The sequence below is a fragment of the Phasianus colchicus genome, chromosome 7, assembly GCF_987193195.1.
Source record: "Phasianus colchicus chromosome 7, bPhaCol1.hap1.1, whole genome shotgun sequence".
Classification (NCBI taxonomy): domain Eukaryota; kingdom Metazoa; phylum Chordata; class Aves; order Galliformes; family Phasianidae; genus Phasianus; species Phasianus colchicus.
In genome coordinates, this window is record NC_143442.1 from 25,253,087 (window position 1) to 25,269,529 (window position 16,443).

At 39.8% G+C, this 16,443-nt stretch overlaps 1 protein-coding gene across 1 annotated transcript in view; it reads right to left on the reverse strand.

The window, feature by feature from the left end:
* Positions 1–3,532: 3,532 nt before the first annotated feature.
* The window catches only part of PLEKHM3 (pleckstrin homology domain containing M3), a 76,557-nt gene continuing 63,646 nt past the window's right edge, over positions 3,533–16,443 (reverse strand). Inside the window, exon 7 of the mRNA XM_031601253.2 lies at positions 3,533–10,050. Coding sequence (XP_031457113.2) covers positions 9,873–10,050 — 178 coding nt within the window. The 3' untranslated portion in view covers positions 3,533–9,872. The remainder of the gene's footprint in view (positions 10,051–16,443) is intronic.

Consider the following 16,443-nt stretch of genomic DNA (forward strand, 5'->3'; position numbering starts at 1 on the left):
CACTTGACATAAATTTCTAAGCACACCTAACAATGTCAATACTGTGTAAATATCTGCAGTAGAGACCCATAGTTTTACTGTAATTTCACTCCTCTTTTCTTGCTATCACCCAGGGCTAACTCTGTGCTGAACACAACATGCAGTCACTTCATTTTACAAGTAATCCGCCAATTTTATAAACTGCTACAGCTCACATCTCTAAACACTGAAAACTCAGCTCTAGTTCTTTCAAAACTGTAGCTTTCATTGAAGTCAGCAGAAACTTGTATATGCTTAAAGGACCAATTGTGCCATCTGTTAAATCAGAGATGAATGTTCTTCAAAAGTGCAGAGTCCAAGCCAGAACAGGACATTTTGCAATAAGTACACAACAAACAACATCCACCCAAGCAATTGGGTTGCAAGCAATTGCATGCCAATGTCTGATGACAGAATGGTGCTGGGTTCTCAGTTCTTCTACCCTAACCTGGCTCCCACATGGCTGTCCTTGGCTCACAGAAATCAGAAGGATTACTTAACAATGCAAGGCACAATTCAGTGAAGAGACACTGATTACATTTCAAGCTTTCATCACTATACTTCAGGTATGTCACAGATGGGATTAATTTATAACCTTTAATGCTATGAAAACAATTTAGACTGAACTGTTCCATGCACACTGATTACATCTATTACTTTCTTACGCACTCAGTAACTTGCACTTTCTTACATTTAAACAGTGTTTAGCATTATTAGCAATTCCCTCCTATTCACCTGTAAGCACATCATATTTGTATATTTATATGACAAAGATCTGGGAACTTTCAAGTCAGTCTGAAGTTCAGTCCTTAATACAAACTATTATCTGACTTCTCTTGCTTTCTAGATGAGCCTCATAACTTCATTTTTACTATCTGAGGCTAATGTCTCAGGCTCAATATAGAAAACAGAGAGTTTATAAACTATAAACATTACCAGATTTTAGTATGTTTGCAGCCCCAGTGACAAAGTTTATATTTGTCTATGTTTAAAATGGTTGGAATTTACTCCTACTTGCCTCAGAGAATTTGTCTGGTTTTACTTGTGACACCTGATTATCTGAGATGCTTTTCACCACCTTCTCAGAGTGGTAATATTCAGACCTCTAGATGGAACCACTAGTTCAGAGAGTATTTAGTTAAACAAGAACTATTTAAAAAGACAGTCCAAAGCTATGTACAAACACTCCCAGAATATTTTCATTTGTCCTCAACATGTCCTTTCACTGAAAAGTTACATTGGCCCTCAAACCTGGAAAGGCCTTCTCTGCCTCTGAGGAAAGGAGGAAGCTAGATCCTTTGAGGTTAATCTGTTGCTGCCATTGACATTGTATCATATACATGACAGAAACTTGAAAATCTGAATGAAAAAAGAAGGTGCTTCCTTGAGCCTGGGCACAGTTCTGGACAAGGGGCTTGTACTATTTTGATTCAGACACTCTCCTCAAGACTTATTAAATGTCTTTAATTTCCTCGAAGAAGGGCTATATTCTAGTTCTGCCACCTTTCAGAAAACCAGCTCCCTACAAAGAATCAAATACTGTTAAGTTTTGCCTAGGAGCTAGAAATGTAACTTTTTAAAACAGAATTGTCCTGACCTTTAAGAGAAGAGCTTGGTTTGGCATTGTCAGATGATATGAACTATAAAATCACGCATGGGACTTGGCTGTATGAGATGATCAATATTCCTAGCTCAACCCATTGCAAAGCATTTAAAGTGCAAAGAGAACATGAAACAACAAAATCCAAAAGGCTGTTAGATCTAAGGGGTTATGAGATTTGTCCATGTTATAACATGCCCAAACATCTAAGTTGATGTGATCACCGTATAACAACCGTCTCACCAGCATGAGGGGTGTCAATCAAGAACAAAATGGTTGGACACTCTGTGAGTGTCAGTTTGTCCCCACACTACTCAGCATCAGAAGAAAATGCTAATTTTGCTTCTATTTTCCACAGGACTTCTAGTGCATGCTCCAATTCACAGTTTGACTGGTATTTTTTGTGGCCTGCTGAGTTGATAAATTAATAGAAAAGACTAATAGAAGGTTAACTGAACTACTCAAAACCTATGGCTTTTGTGGGATGCATGTGCAGGGGTTAAGAATAGGGCTGCCAATGTAAGGTTTCGTTGGCAGAGCTGCACTTCACCGTAGGGCAGAGCTCTCATGTAATGACAACATACAACAGGGAGAAAAATCCCAGCACTTTAGCTCCTGATGAAAACCAAGAGCAACAGTGCTTGAAACCACAGCCCCAAGTTGTCTGTGACAGTTACTGGGATACGTCCTTTCAGTAACTCATTTCAGTGATGGGTTCATACACTGAAGCAGAGCAAAACAGGGAACTGAAGAGGCAAAGAGGAGAAAAACCATGAAAGGAACCAACAACACCCTTCTCCCCCATCCCTCTCCAAGAAAAAAAAAAAAATCTGAAAAAAACCAACCAAATTGCTCCTCCCATGGCTCCTAAGACTCCATAATAACAGCTCCGTGTTGATGCTTCCTTTCTAGCATTTCTTACAAAGAAGTGGGGAGGCAAAGTGGCAGTGAAAGCTGCAAAATGTGTAATAATAGGATTTGCTCACCTTGTAAAGCAAATAAGGAGGAAGAGAAGGTCTTGCACATGGTTTTCCTGTGTGTTGTCCTGGTCAAACATTAACCTGTTGCCTGTAGCTAATTCATCAGAGATGTAGTCCAAAGGTGCCTGCAGGAGAAAGGATTGACATTCCTGGTGGACTTCTGTTTCTTCTGAGGAGTGGCAGGAGGGCAGTGAGGGAGGGGATGTGTCCTTCTCTTTGAAAGACAGGAGAGCACGGGACTGGGTGCAAATTTCTCTGGGGGCCCTCACATAGGGTACTTAGGTCTGTGAGTTCTACCACAGCTCAACACCAAATTCACAGCCCTGGAAAGTAGCTGAAGCTTCTTACCTGGGGCACTGGGAGAAGCAGCCACCAAGAACAGCAATTACACCTGCTCCTCCATCCATCAGATGGAAAGCTGTCTAAGCAGGAAAGTGCTTACACAATAGGCAACATCCTGTTCTCCCAGCCTTTCAATAGGCCCAGCAGCAAGCTTGGAAGCATCTCTCTTACTTATGGTCCAAGACTTTTTAACCTGGAGTTTGCAGGAAGAGGTCCACAAGGCAGCCATGTAGTGGAGGGCAGCGTCCCCATGGCTCCAATGAGCTGCTTACCCAAAAATGCCCAACAACAACTCCCAGTAAGTTTTCCTGGAAGATGTTGGGGCTCAGCACCTTTAAAAATCTGGGCATTTGGGGCTTTCAAACACACTTAAGAGACTGAAATGTAAATTCAAACACACCAAGCCTGATTCAGTCATTGATGGCATTTCCAGAGACCTTCTGCCTTACACCCTATAAAAATATCATAATTTACTTAGATTTTGAAGACTTTTACCAAGAACTAAGTATTTATAAGGAAACTAGTACTCTTACAAAACTTGTCCTGCACATGGTGCAGTACCCAGCAGAAGGCAGATTAAAAAGGAGAGGAGTAATTTTTTGGTAGTGTTTATTGAAAGATGCCTTTATACAGAAGGGACTGGTGCTCTGATGCTGTCACAAGTGAATCCAAATAAACCCTGCTCAAGTATCAACAAGCAATTCAACTCACCGAATTTAAATTACATTATTACACATCAATAATAAATTAAGACTATTGCCTAGTAGTTGCAGATAATTTAAATAAAATCCTTGTCAAAAGTAAAACAACAACAACAACCAAACAACAAAAAACACAAAATAAACAAAAGACCAATGAAACACATACAACAATGTTGCCAATAAATTAACAGATGAAGTAGCGCACACACATAATTGTTTTCAAAAAACTTACGGTGCTGCAGGTGAGCTGGAGCGCTGGTGGGAAGTAAGCCCAGGCCAAAGGGGCCAGTACCAAACCCTGAGCTCTGCCTATCATGCCTGGCTTCCCTTGGCCTCAAACTGCTTCAACTCGACTGGTGCTTATCTGGAAATTGCCTTTACCTCTTCAAATGTGCATTTTGCTCATTAATTCTTACTTTTGCTTAGCTCAAGTACAGAAGGGCCTGTCTAAGCCTACCTAGCATCAGAGGTATCACTGCCACTCAAAATCAGTCTGAAAACACTTCAGTTGAAGCAAGATCAACAAGTGCAGAAGCAAAACTAAAATAAATCCTTTTTCTACCAGAACAGTGCTATGCATTCAATGATTTACGTTGGTTCAACACACATATTAGACAAAAATAAGTAACTGAGCCAATTACAGCTGTGGATGTGGATGAGACCTAATAGACGTTGGTCCTGGACAGTTAACAGCCTTCCAGGCCCGAATTTCTCCAATGCTGCCCACAAGTGTCATTCTGAGTTGACTTAACAGCCACCTTAGTGTCCAGGAGGAAACTTGCATGTTAAGATATGACCCAAGCCAGTGTGCGCACACCAGAGTTTTCAAGTAAAGAAGGACTTTGCACACTATCTATCATCCAGGCTGTCTTCTCGCTACATTATTAAAGTGCAGAGAAAACAGTGCCACTGCCAAATGGGGATCCTGCTACTTGGGGTCAAAAGCGGCCTTAAAAAAACCCCATTAGTACAGTCACGTGCCCAAGATGAACACACACGTGATGAGGTTAGCTGTAGACTTTAACAAATAATGCTCATATTTAAGCAGGTTAACTCTCTCCCTAAAGTAATGCTGACAAAAACCCCAGAGGGTTAGCCTTCAGGAAAGAGGGCTGCATTAAAACTAAAGTTAGAGTAAATGCCCTCACTGCCACCCAGTCATGAACCCAGCTTTACCAAGTGGAACCCTCTCATCACATGGCACAGGCCAGCCAGTGGTTCTGGGAGGAGCAAAGCTGCACATTACCTGATCCTGCTTTAATGTTCAGTGCTTGCCATTATTATAAATCCACAGCACTGATGTTCCCACATTAGCACGACCTCATTTGTGAATGAAAAAAAACCCAGCTAGTCTCAAAAGCGAAGGTAATAAAAACAATGCCCCCTCCCCCCCGTTATCTTTTCTCACATTTCCCTCTCAAAGCACAGACAGTAAACAAATTTTATGCTAATCACTCCTAGCAAGATGGAAACTGCTATGAGCAAGGGTTTAGAGCTCTAACACCAAACATGCTCCATTATGGCAGAGCATTCCTGACAAAATTCTTCATTGTTGAAAATTTAAGGCACCAAATTAAGCAAAAGTGAGACGTTTCCATGCAGCTTGGTGTCTTCAGAGCTGGTATATACAGCCTGCAAAGCTTACTTCATGAGGACAGAACAAGCAAACTGATTTATTCAGCTGCCCCAGCAAAAGAGCGTGTGCAGCCACAGGAGAGTTTCAGTTTAAACCTACAAGTTAATCAAACAGCAGATTCAATCAGGAAATCCAAAACAGGAAGATAGAAACTAATATACAGTACTGTAAGGCACTCCTACTGGGAAGGGAAAATTGGAAGGCAAATTATGAAGGAGAAAATGATGGAAGTTGACTAGCTCAAAAGCAAAGTCATCAGCTACGAAGCTGAAGCCTAGCCAGAGGCTCAGCACTGTGAGCCAAGGCAGGGAAGAGGCAGAAAGAAAGGAAGACGAGACTGGCTTGCAGCTGAGCAGCAGAAACAAGAGATAAGATTATGATGATTATTCAATTACTTTTCTTTTAGCGAGATCAACAGTCGGCTGCAGTACAGATCATGACCTTGGAAAGCCCAGGAAACTCAGTGGCTTTTGTTGCTATAGGGAAAAAGCAAAGTACAACTGTGCAGCTTCCCCATCACCAGACACCCTCTGTTGTTTGGTTTTTTTTTTTAAGCCCTTCAGGACATTATCATAAATCCATTATAATGCACACAGTATCCTAGTATTATTTACTAAGAGGAGCCTTGATATGAGCAGCTCTAGAGGTACTCTGATGACTCACTTCTGACAGAGCATACTGTGCAGAATGCAAGATCCTCACCAAAAAGCATCTGCTCTTGTCAAAAACCCTCACAACTGCCATTTCCTATCAGTCCTACCAGCTGAGACACTGTGTCACACCATAAAACCATCATTTTTCACCAGCTAAAAGAGACAAAGATTTCTGCATAGGGGATCCAAAATTCTGCAGATTCATAATATCAAAAAAGCTGCAGTTTGCACCCTCTAGGTATGTGTTTATCTACATTAAAAAGCTAGAAGGTTGGGTTAAAGAGGAAAACAGGGAGAATTACGTAAGTTTACAGTATCCTGCATTAAATAATCTCAGACTAACTAAATTGAGATAATAATTTTCTAAGTAGTTGTAAAATCAGGCTACAGTCCCTTGCAGTGAAGTATTCTATCTCTACAGTGTTTTATAAGCTCTGTACAACCAAGTAAGAGCAGTAACTGGATCTACAGATCTATTTATCCTCCTCCTTAAGTAAAGGGAGCACCTTCTTTGTGAAGGAGACAAACAGCACATTTTATTTTTGATTCACAGTGAAATGCTACTGTTCAAATTTATTTCTTGCATGGGCAGGATGGGACTAGAAGCACGTACATACAAATTCCATCTCTGTGCACATGTGTGGGGGACAGAAATGCATAACTTGGAAAGGCCCTAGGTACTTTTCCAGCTGGTGCCCACCTAGAAGTCTGCAGAGCATGCACAAGGCTGCAGAATAGGAAAACTGTACATTGGTGACCAGTGTACACTGCACCACTACATTACATTAGCAGAGACAGTCATGCAAGATACAGTTTTATACAAAATCCAAACCACCTACAGAAGCATGGACAGTGCCTCCAGCAAGCAGGAAAAACATCCTGTTAAGGTCTTTCAAGAGTTAGCAACATGCATGGTAGTTTCTGTTTATTCTTTCACCCTACAGCCCTAAAAATTGAAAAAGGCTCATTCCTACTTCACCAACAATTCCTGAAGGCAGGACTGGGTCTTTATGCTCTTGAAAGGCAGAAACAGAAGACTGCATCCTACTCATCCATATGGAATAACTTCTTTTGGATAGGAGCTAGGCATCCCTGAGAGAAAAGCATCCACTTTACAGTCTGCTCCTATAGCTACAGGAAGAAGCTCTATTACTTTTTCAAGGTAGAAGAATGTATCCATTTTAGAAACCATCCCATTTACAACTACACTGGATTAAAAATAGTAATTTCCAATGTATATTGTACATTATTCATTCACAAAAAGCTTTGGGTGCTGCCACCATATCAAAAAACATGCTTTTGCTCTGCTCCTTGTCCTTAGCAATGCAGAGGTTCCAGACTCACCACTAATTCCAATGAATTTTCTGACAACAAATGCTTTTTTGCCCTCTAAGTCTCAGATAACAAATTAAAACTGTTCTGCAATAGCTGTACAAATTGAGAGTAACTCCAAAGCTGTCCATTGTTATTCCAGAATTTTACTAGAATATCTAGCCACCCTCATCACTGACACTATAGACATCACAGCATCTATAAAAGTAATCAGTACTTTGCAATGCCTAAACTTCGATTCCTCGATGCTGTAGGGTATTCCACAGTGCACACAAGAACACTTTTCTAAATTGGAACATGAACTGGTGATATAAAGTATCTTAAGTTCTAAAGCATTATGACATGGAAAACATAACTTTCTTTTTTTTTCTTTAATGACCCATCATTATGTCTAGAGCTAAATCAAAATAGTACCTGCCAGATTCCGACAGTCTGAGCTACTGGCTTTGCCACAGGACCGGCTGTAGTGACACACACTGAAAAACGTGGGAGTGTACTGTTTATTCAGCCAGTACCACTGTAGTTCCTGTTTACATGACTAATTCCACAAGACTTGCTCAGTGTTTGCATATATGAACATGCAGGGAGTTCTTTACGTGGGAATGGACTTGGAAGGAACACTATATCCTTAAGGATGACAGCTGAAAGTAACTCATTTCACATGAAGAACACTGAGCTGCGTGAAACACAGATGTCCCTGTGTAAAGGAAGTATTAATTTTAGTGACAAAGGTGCATCATTCACCAAGTTTATTAAATATAGGAATCCCTATACTACTCTGCCAAGAGCATGGAAAAACCCTCACTTCCTTCCAAAGGGTCCCAATGGGAGAAAGACTTCTGGAAAAGAAAGGCACTGGTTGTCTAGTGTACACAGATATAAACATGCTTCTATATATATAGCAGTTGTGCTGAAACTTGAGAAAGTTCAGATTCAGCTACTTTCTTCACGGGAGGTTGGAAAAAGCAACCATTTACACTCCAATACAAGGCAGTTTGTTTGTAGCTTTCTAGCCTCTAATGTAAGCATGATGTACCCTGTTCTTTTATATAAAATACTTGCAATTAGTGAACTGCTTCAATGATCAATACTGCTTTCTACCTTGAATACAACAGCCTGCATATCATATAGGAAGCAAAGATCAGTATTCTGCATTTTAACAAACCTATGTGAGAGAAGAAAAATGCACATGCACGTGACTAGCTTTTTTCTTCTGAAACCGTATTTGCTTTCTGTATATATATATATGTATATATATATATGAATGCATTAATATGTATGTAATACACATATTACTGCAGGCTCTGGAGAAAAAGTTAAGAATATGAAATGGAATGAGGAAGATCTCTAAGTTCTCACTAAAGGTAAAATCACACAAACTGAACACTATCAGCGATGATATGCATCACTGCAATAAAATCCATCACATACTTCTCTGTCATAATATATTTAATTTATCGTGTTTAGTACTTCCCTGTGTTCCACACGCATATGAGGCAAACCCATACCTTGGGGAAGTTTGGTCTCTACTAGAGAAATTTCTAGAGAAGTATAAAACCTCCTAAAGCTCCCAGAGAACTCAGGACATGCATTGGACACAAACACAGCAAACTAATGCTTCACAAATTTGGAAGTATGTTCTAGGTAACTTGGACAAGAATACTTTCCCAACTATTGGTCTAGTAACTTCAGGTCAGATGAACATGCAAAGTAAATTCCACTTCACAAAAACAAAACCAATGTGGACAGTTAAAAATTCTTCAAACACAAGACGAGCAAGAGGTTGGAATGTCATGTTACTGCAGATGAGGATGTGACCCCACACAGATCAAGAATAAGCAGTGTAAAGCAGAACGGACTTCAGCGACACAGCTTGACAGATATACTTAGCATGAACAAAAACCAGCAGCAAGTACCCTGCTTATCTGCTTATGTAATATTCCACTGGGGTGGTTATAAATATGTAAACACAGCTAAAGAAATTATTCTGCATCTTATGCTAGCAAATATCCTGAATAAGATTTGATGGGAGATACTTTTCTTTCCTCTGCGAGGAGTGACATGTAAATGCACTGATCTTTTAAAAATAGCTCTCTGGAAACACAAGGAAATGGAACCATGTGTCCATATCAAAAGGAACAGGTGGACTTAAAATAATTCCTGCCCTATTCTGTGACACACTTCACCAGAACCTCTGCCAAGGCTAATAATAAATAATACACATAAATAAGTAGATGATTGGTCAATTCTAAATGAACAACATCAAAAACAATGCATTAATGGCAGCAAATACTTTCTGCCTTGAGGAAAGGTCTTCTCCAGAGGTGGAAAAGAAAAAGATAAGTGCTTAATTAGCTAGACATAAAGCATTTCAAGTAAACCATGTTTTGCATGAGAGCTAGTGGCTGAACTTCAATGCAAAATGCAGTTTAGCCACTGATAATCCAAAGCCGACAAGGCTTTATGGTGACTTTGGCAGCTGCTATTCATAGCTGAAGAAGATCAAATATTATTTTGCAAAAAAGATTTCTGCCTAGCTAAGCTGAGAGGTTGCTTGAGCTGGCAGATGGGGAAGAGGTTCTCTTCAGGCTCGCCACTGCCTTGAGGAACTCATGTGTTCTGATATGACAACTCAAACATGTTGCAAGACTCTTCAAAGTTTTCATCCATATTCAGTCGCCTCCAGAAGGATTTCTGCTTCTTCTGCAATTCTTTACGCACACACCTGGGGCATGGTACAGCCTTCACTTTGCATTCAGAGTGGAAGACAGCACCACAGCTTTCACACCTGCAAACACAAATTAGTGTCAAAATTGAATGACAAAATAAGACCAGAGCATGCAGTGGACCTCACGTGGACCATGGACAGTAGGCATTCCTTCAAACAGTTCTGGTAGCTCAAAAGTGCACGCTACATTTCAAAAGTGTGCAGTATCAAAGGGCAGTGTCTTGCTCACATCTCTGTTGCTGTAAAGCTACTCAGGAGTACTTGCATCCATATGTACTTGCTGAGAATCTGTCCCAGTGTTTCTCCTTCACCTTACAAGAATTAATATTTACCTCTTCTTATTAATTAGCATCCAGGCTATCATGGGATATATATAATTTCTGGTTTATGAATGAAAAGTTTGCTAGTTTGGTCTGTAAATGAAGAATAACATTATTAATTTCCAATAAGATACATTTCAGAATTTGGAACTGTCAAGATGTTTTGTCAAAGAAGTTCCAGGGGTCAACTGTTCTCAAAGGAGTAAAATACTCAGGTCCACTTCAACAGAAGAAATCATTCCAAACAGTAAAAATAAAACAGTGAACGGCAGGAAGTATTTTCTGCTGTGTCTCACAGAAGAACCAGACTAGATGGTAATGGATGTAATGTCATAGTAGCTCAAGCCTCCAATTCTACATAGCTGTGGAGCAATGAAATGTCTGGTAACCATAGAGCGAGCTAGAGCTGAGCAGATGGACATTTTCTCAGCTTTTCAATGCAAATAACTGTATAATGACAGTAAGTCACTGTATTGCTGCAGTTCCACAACCAAATGAAAATAAGTAAATAAATAAATGGATGACAGCATCAGAAGTACAAAGTCTTATATTACTGTTGTGTAATCAAACAAAGAAAGCAACAGAACATCAAATTTTAGAGCAGTTCTTGTATGTAAATGAGAAGTGCTGGTTAAGCTGGTGATTTCTGTGGGGAGTCTTGCAATGCCTCATTCTCCTCATCCACAGCTACCATAGTCTATATGAGAATCTTGGCATCCATTTTTATACTCTTACTGGTTGTTTTTTTGTTGTTGTTTTGTTTGTTTTGCTTGTTAAGGAAATTTTCTTTCTTATTGTTTGAAATAAAGTTAAAGTTATCAAGATTCTGAAGAAAATAAGAAAATATAAAGCAACAAGCCTCAAATGCTGAGAAGCCATAAGGCAAATAAAAGCCACTTTTAAAACAAATAGCAGTATTTGGCATGCAGTCTGGAAAGAGTTACGGAGAACTCTGTAAGTTAACACAACCTGTTTTGTTAACTATGATAGCCACATCTGCATTTCACTTATAACTTTTAAAAAGTGGCTCTTGAGCTGACTTTAGGATTTACTTCTGTGTCCAAAGACAGTCTAAATTTATAACAGATGAGCTTTGAGATGGCAATACAGAGGTCTGAAGAGGCAGACTTCTAGATAGCACAACTTGACAGAATTCAACTAGCAAGGTTAAAGAACTTAAGTACAATGCTAACTACTATGCTGTTGTGCTAGAACTCGATATACTCTTATTAATGCAACCAGCTCGTGAGTCTGAAACTCTTTTTGAAGCAAGAAACTGGCTCACAGAGATATTTCTCTTTCTGAGCACACAAATGATGAAGTATGTTATGGCTCTGATCCAGTGAAGCACATAAACATGTGCTTGTGACTAGCATCACAGTGATCTCCTTGCGACTACTGATTCGAGTAAAATTAAGCGTGCACTTACGTGCTGTGCTGAACTGGGATCTCTACCAACAGACACTCTAATGGATGAAGGAAAGACAGAGAGGACAGACGTGTCTTTAAAACTTTACATCATTCTGACCTGACACTAATGGTGATTTTATCAAGCTAATTTTCTCTTGTTAGTCAGCAATTTGCTGCACTCTGGAAGTTGCTAGAGAATAATGATTGATGAGCAGTGTAATTTTGTGCTTTTGCACTGCCACTCCCTATGCTCATTCAGTATTTCTCCACAGCACTTGATGAGGTGACAAAAGTTATCAAAATTTGCTGCTAGAATGGTTGCCAGAAGGATTAAAAGAGTCAGCACACCTGCTCCTCCCAATGAAAGGCCATCAACAGAGAAAACAATGATTTATGGTGTTTAAATTAATATTAATTCATGTTTCAGAAGTAACCAGTGGAAAAAAGTAACAAACTTCTTTCACCCCGCTTAAAATGAAAAGAGAAAAAAAGACTGCACTTTTATTAGGGGTGGAACAACAGCCAAAGCTCTGAGTGGGTGGGACCCCACACTGTGAGGCATTCAGCAGAGGCAGTGCAAAAAGCCAGCCCTGCAACTCACGGTCCGCACCACTGCTTCACTGTGGAAGAGCCCTGGAAAAGCCTGAAGAACAGAGCTCTGAGGTGAAATGCAAACTACCTCTTGCTCTCCAGAGGGACAAGGAGAGAGAATGTCTGAGTGCATTCTCACTGTATACTTCTATCTCCTTACTGCTGAAGAAATGCAGTCACATGATGCTAATGTTGAACCTGCATTTGCATGGATAGCAGATTACTCTTTGCCCAAGCCATTTGTGCCTTTGCTTTTCATTGCACCAAATCCAGTCAGTTTCAACTGATCCTGGTAATTTCAAATGATTGACCATTCCCAATCTCACTGGGAGAAAAATTTCAGTGATAACAAAAAAACCTCCAAATTATACTCCATTTTAGAATATTGCAAGCAGATTTCTTCTTTAATCCTGAAGTCTAATTTTACCTCCTCTGTAGCACCAAAAATGGAAGGACCATTAGTGCTAAGAACAGACTGTTGTTCCTGCTTCATCATGTATTCTGAAGTCTTTTCCTTGTCATGAAGAACTTGGACAGATAGACACTGCTCTTCAAATAATATATTTGCGTACCTAACTGCACAAGCTTCTTTCTCCAGGTGTTATGAAACAGAGGCAATAAGTCCTAGAAAAGCAGCAAGAGTGTCTCTCTCTCAAATGATTTGATGTAACACGCAGGACTTGGAGGTTCAGATGGTTGCACACTGGCAGAGTATGTCTCCAAGTGCAGGAACCTGCACTCCATAAGGCTTAAGAGGCACTAAAGTGCACATTAGTGCTGAGCTGCACTTAGCTGTTGATCCCATATTCTGTTCTGCATCACTATCTTTGGAGTTGCAGAGCTTGCACTTAAAGGCACTGGTAAGCTCTGTCTCTGCGATTAGACTGACATTTTTCCCTTTGTGTACAGCTCCAAGTAAAGCTCCTTTTTGATGACACTGGTGCTTTTACACATGCGAAAACTCAAATACCAAGTGCAACAACTTAATTGCTCCATCAATTGCCTTTCTGCTGAAATGCCACCAGGAAGCTATGGGTACAATGATGGGGAAAGCAAAGAAAAGAATCCAGGAGCTGGATTAGCAGCAGCTGTACTTTGTGAAGGGAACAGCAGCACCTGTGTTAGGAAAAAAGGGTGTTCCACATGCACTTCTAAATTGATACTCCCTTTTGAAAACCGATCTCACAGAGCTATTTCTAAGCCTTTCCTCATATTCTTTTGTAGAGTTTTTGACAGAAAAAAACAGCATGGGTGGAGTTCACAAACAAACAAACAAAAAAGACAAGAATTTCCTTTGCTACTTTTTCAGAAGGTAGAGAACAAAATAAAATCTACAAAAAGCAGCTTTTTTTTCAGGCTGGCAAACTGAATATCTGCACAAAAGTAAACACATAGATGGCTTTATGTGGCTAATACTTCCCTGATGAAGGATGAAGAAAAATGTCAATCTTCCTGCTGTAACCGCCAGCCAGTTGTTACTTACTAGACCACTACCAAAAACTGTTCTCTGACTCTCTAAAACCACTCTACTAACTAACTCTTCACATGTGAGTTTCACAGTTTTTCTTCGCTGTTGTTTTCAAGCCTCAATACGCCCAAATGCTTTTATTTTCCTGGAAAAAAAATACATTTTGTGGTCTACAAAAGGCTCATGTAATAGTTACCACATATAGTCATTTTTTCCTTAAACCTCATTGTTTTCATAGGTAATTTATGGTTCAGGTACTCAACTTTTGTATCTCGAAGTCTCTGCATCTTTTGTGAAATTTCTATGTACCACAGTTAATAATATGATGAGTCCACAGCCACTCAGGCTTTTTTTTTCCTTATGTAATAAATGATACTGCACATTAATAGTATCTTGCTATTTCTCAAACATTATCTGAAGAATCGGTGAACACTAAATGTTACTCCCATACTGACTTTCAGCCTCCTCAGACAGCATCTGAAATAGTTTCCTCTCTATTTTGACGTTTTCTCTCTTTTTTTTTTTACTTGACCAATTCTATCAAGATGACAAAGGGTGTTTCATGTTTTAATGATATTTTACTTGTTTGAAAACTGAAGTAATGTAAGTGCAAAGAACTATCATTTCTCTAAATAATTTATATTGCATTGAAAAGTGTGTTAAGAGAAAGGCCTCAGCTCTCCATAGCCAGACAAGCTAGACAGGCATTATAATGCTCTTCTTATTATCACTAGTTACAAAAGAAAAGCCTTTCTATATTAAAAGCACAAAGCCACTCCTTATGTGCTGAAGAAATGCCCACATTATTATCTAAGCCTGGACATTTGAAATATATGGATATCAATTTTTGGTAAACTGTAAGTTCTGGTAAATCTCTCACATTGCACAGGCTTATGGGTCAAGTAAATCTAGATTCTGCTCTACCAATTGATCATACTTATATTTCTCCCCACATTGTGCCATTATTCAGGTCCTCACAGGTACGATCAGAGGGGGCATGCCCAAAAGAGGGGGTGCAACACAAAAGAGGACTGCCTCAAAGAGCTTCCAACTTAAACAGCAAAATAAACTGGGGATGGTCAATTCATGACCCACAGTATAATGTGAAAGACAGTTTTGTCTTCTAGGAATCTTACAGGTTGGAAGGACTGTTGGGAGCAACAGTGACTGTTGGGATGAAATTGCTGGGACCAGCAAAGTTCATTAGGATTGCTTTAGTACCATAGCACATGGACTGCACCAGTCTGGCTTCCAAATACCAAGCTGGGAATCAAAGCAGATCATGGCAATGCTGTTCAGCCCTGCAATGAACAAACAGTGGATGACAGATAGACCGCCATTCCTGTTTCACAAATATGAAACAATAGATAAGGTGAACTGACTTGCTTAAGGTAAACCAGAAGCAATTACAAGAGAAGGGCAAAGAGCTCTCCCTTGTCTCACTGCAGCACCATATTCACCTGCCATCCTTTCCCTTCTAGTTTTATACACTTACTTTTTTTCCACAGCAGACCCACTTCCTCTGTGTCAAGCCTTATACACATTTACTCAAACGAGTAATTTACTCACTTTGAGTATTTACTTTAAAGTAATTTCAGTAAGGATTTGATGCAGGATGAAGCCCTTCATTCCCTAAATCTCTTCAGATTACTGTTTTAATTCCTTCTTGCAGGGTACAAACAAGAAAAAAAAACAAGAGTTGTTCATTATACTTTTCTTAGATTGTTATACTTTCACTAAGAACCATAAATATCAAGCCACCTTTAACTAGCTACTAAAAAGACTACTGGCAGAGCAAACCACAGTAGCTTAAAGACGACTTGCCTAGGGATTCCAGCATGAACACCACCCTGCATAATCCACATGTGCATGTCTGCAAGGTATTTCTGAATTACTCAGCTGAGAGTATTGCAGGTGTGCCCTTCAGAACTCTTAAGAGACTTTTAGCAGAACACAAGGAAAAAGCAAATGGACTAGACTGTGTTCACTTGCAATACAAAAAAAGCCTCAAAGGCAATCAATGCCTGACATACATGTGCAACAATATTATTACAGTTGCCTAGGAACCATGGCAACGAGCCTGACTAAGGCAGGACACTGATGTAGTAAATGAATGGAAGAAAGTTGGCAGTGATATGGCATTGATTTGTCCCTATAAGGATCTTGTTAGGATAATGCCTTTTATGACACACTTATAGCCTACCCAATTCCTGAAATATGAAATAATTACATCTCAAATTCAAATTCACTCTGAACAATTAATTCAGTGCCACTAATAATTAGGGAGTTAGTACAAATAGAAATGGCAATCCAAAGCATAATCATATTTTTCATTTCTGTATACCTCCTTCTCAGGGGGTTACTCTTGGTATGCTAACATAGCTTAAAGATGTTCTTAGTTTATAAGGGAACAGCTGGGTTCTGGGCTGGCTCAGAAGCACACAGAAAGAGAATAAATAACTGCAGCCACCAACCATCAGACCAGTTCATGTTCTGTGGGAGCTGATGCTGGTTACAGCTGGCAGTTAGCCAGCCTGCACTGATGGGGCTTACCAAGGAGAACACCCACAGTCTGGATCCTTGCAATAGCTGCACAGACCTCCCCAACCACAGCCTGACATGGTGTCCATGCTCAACACTGCTGCTGATCCAGTAATGCCACAC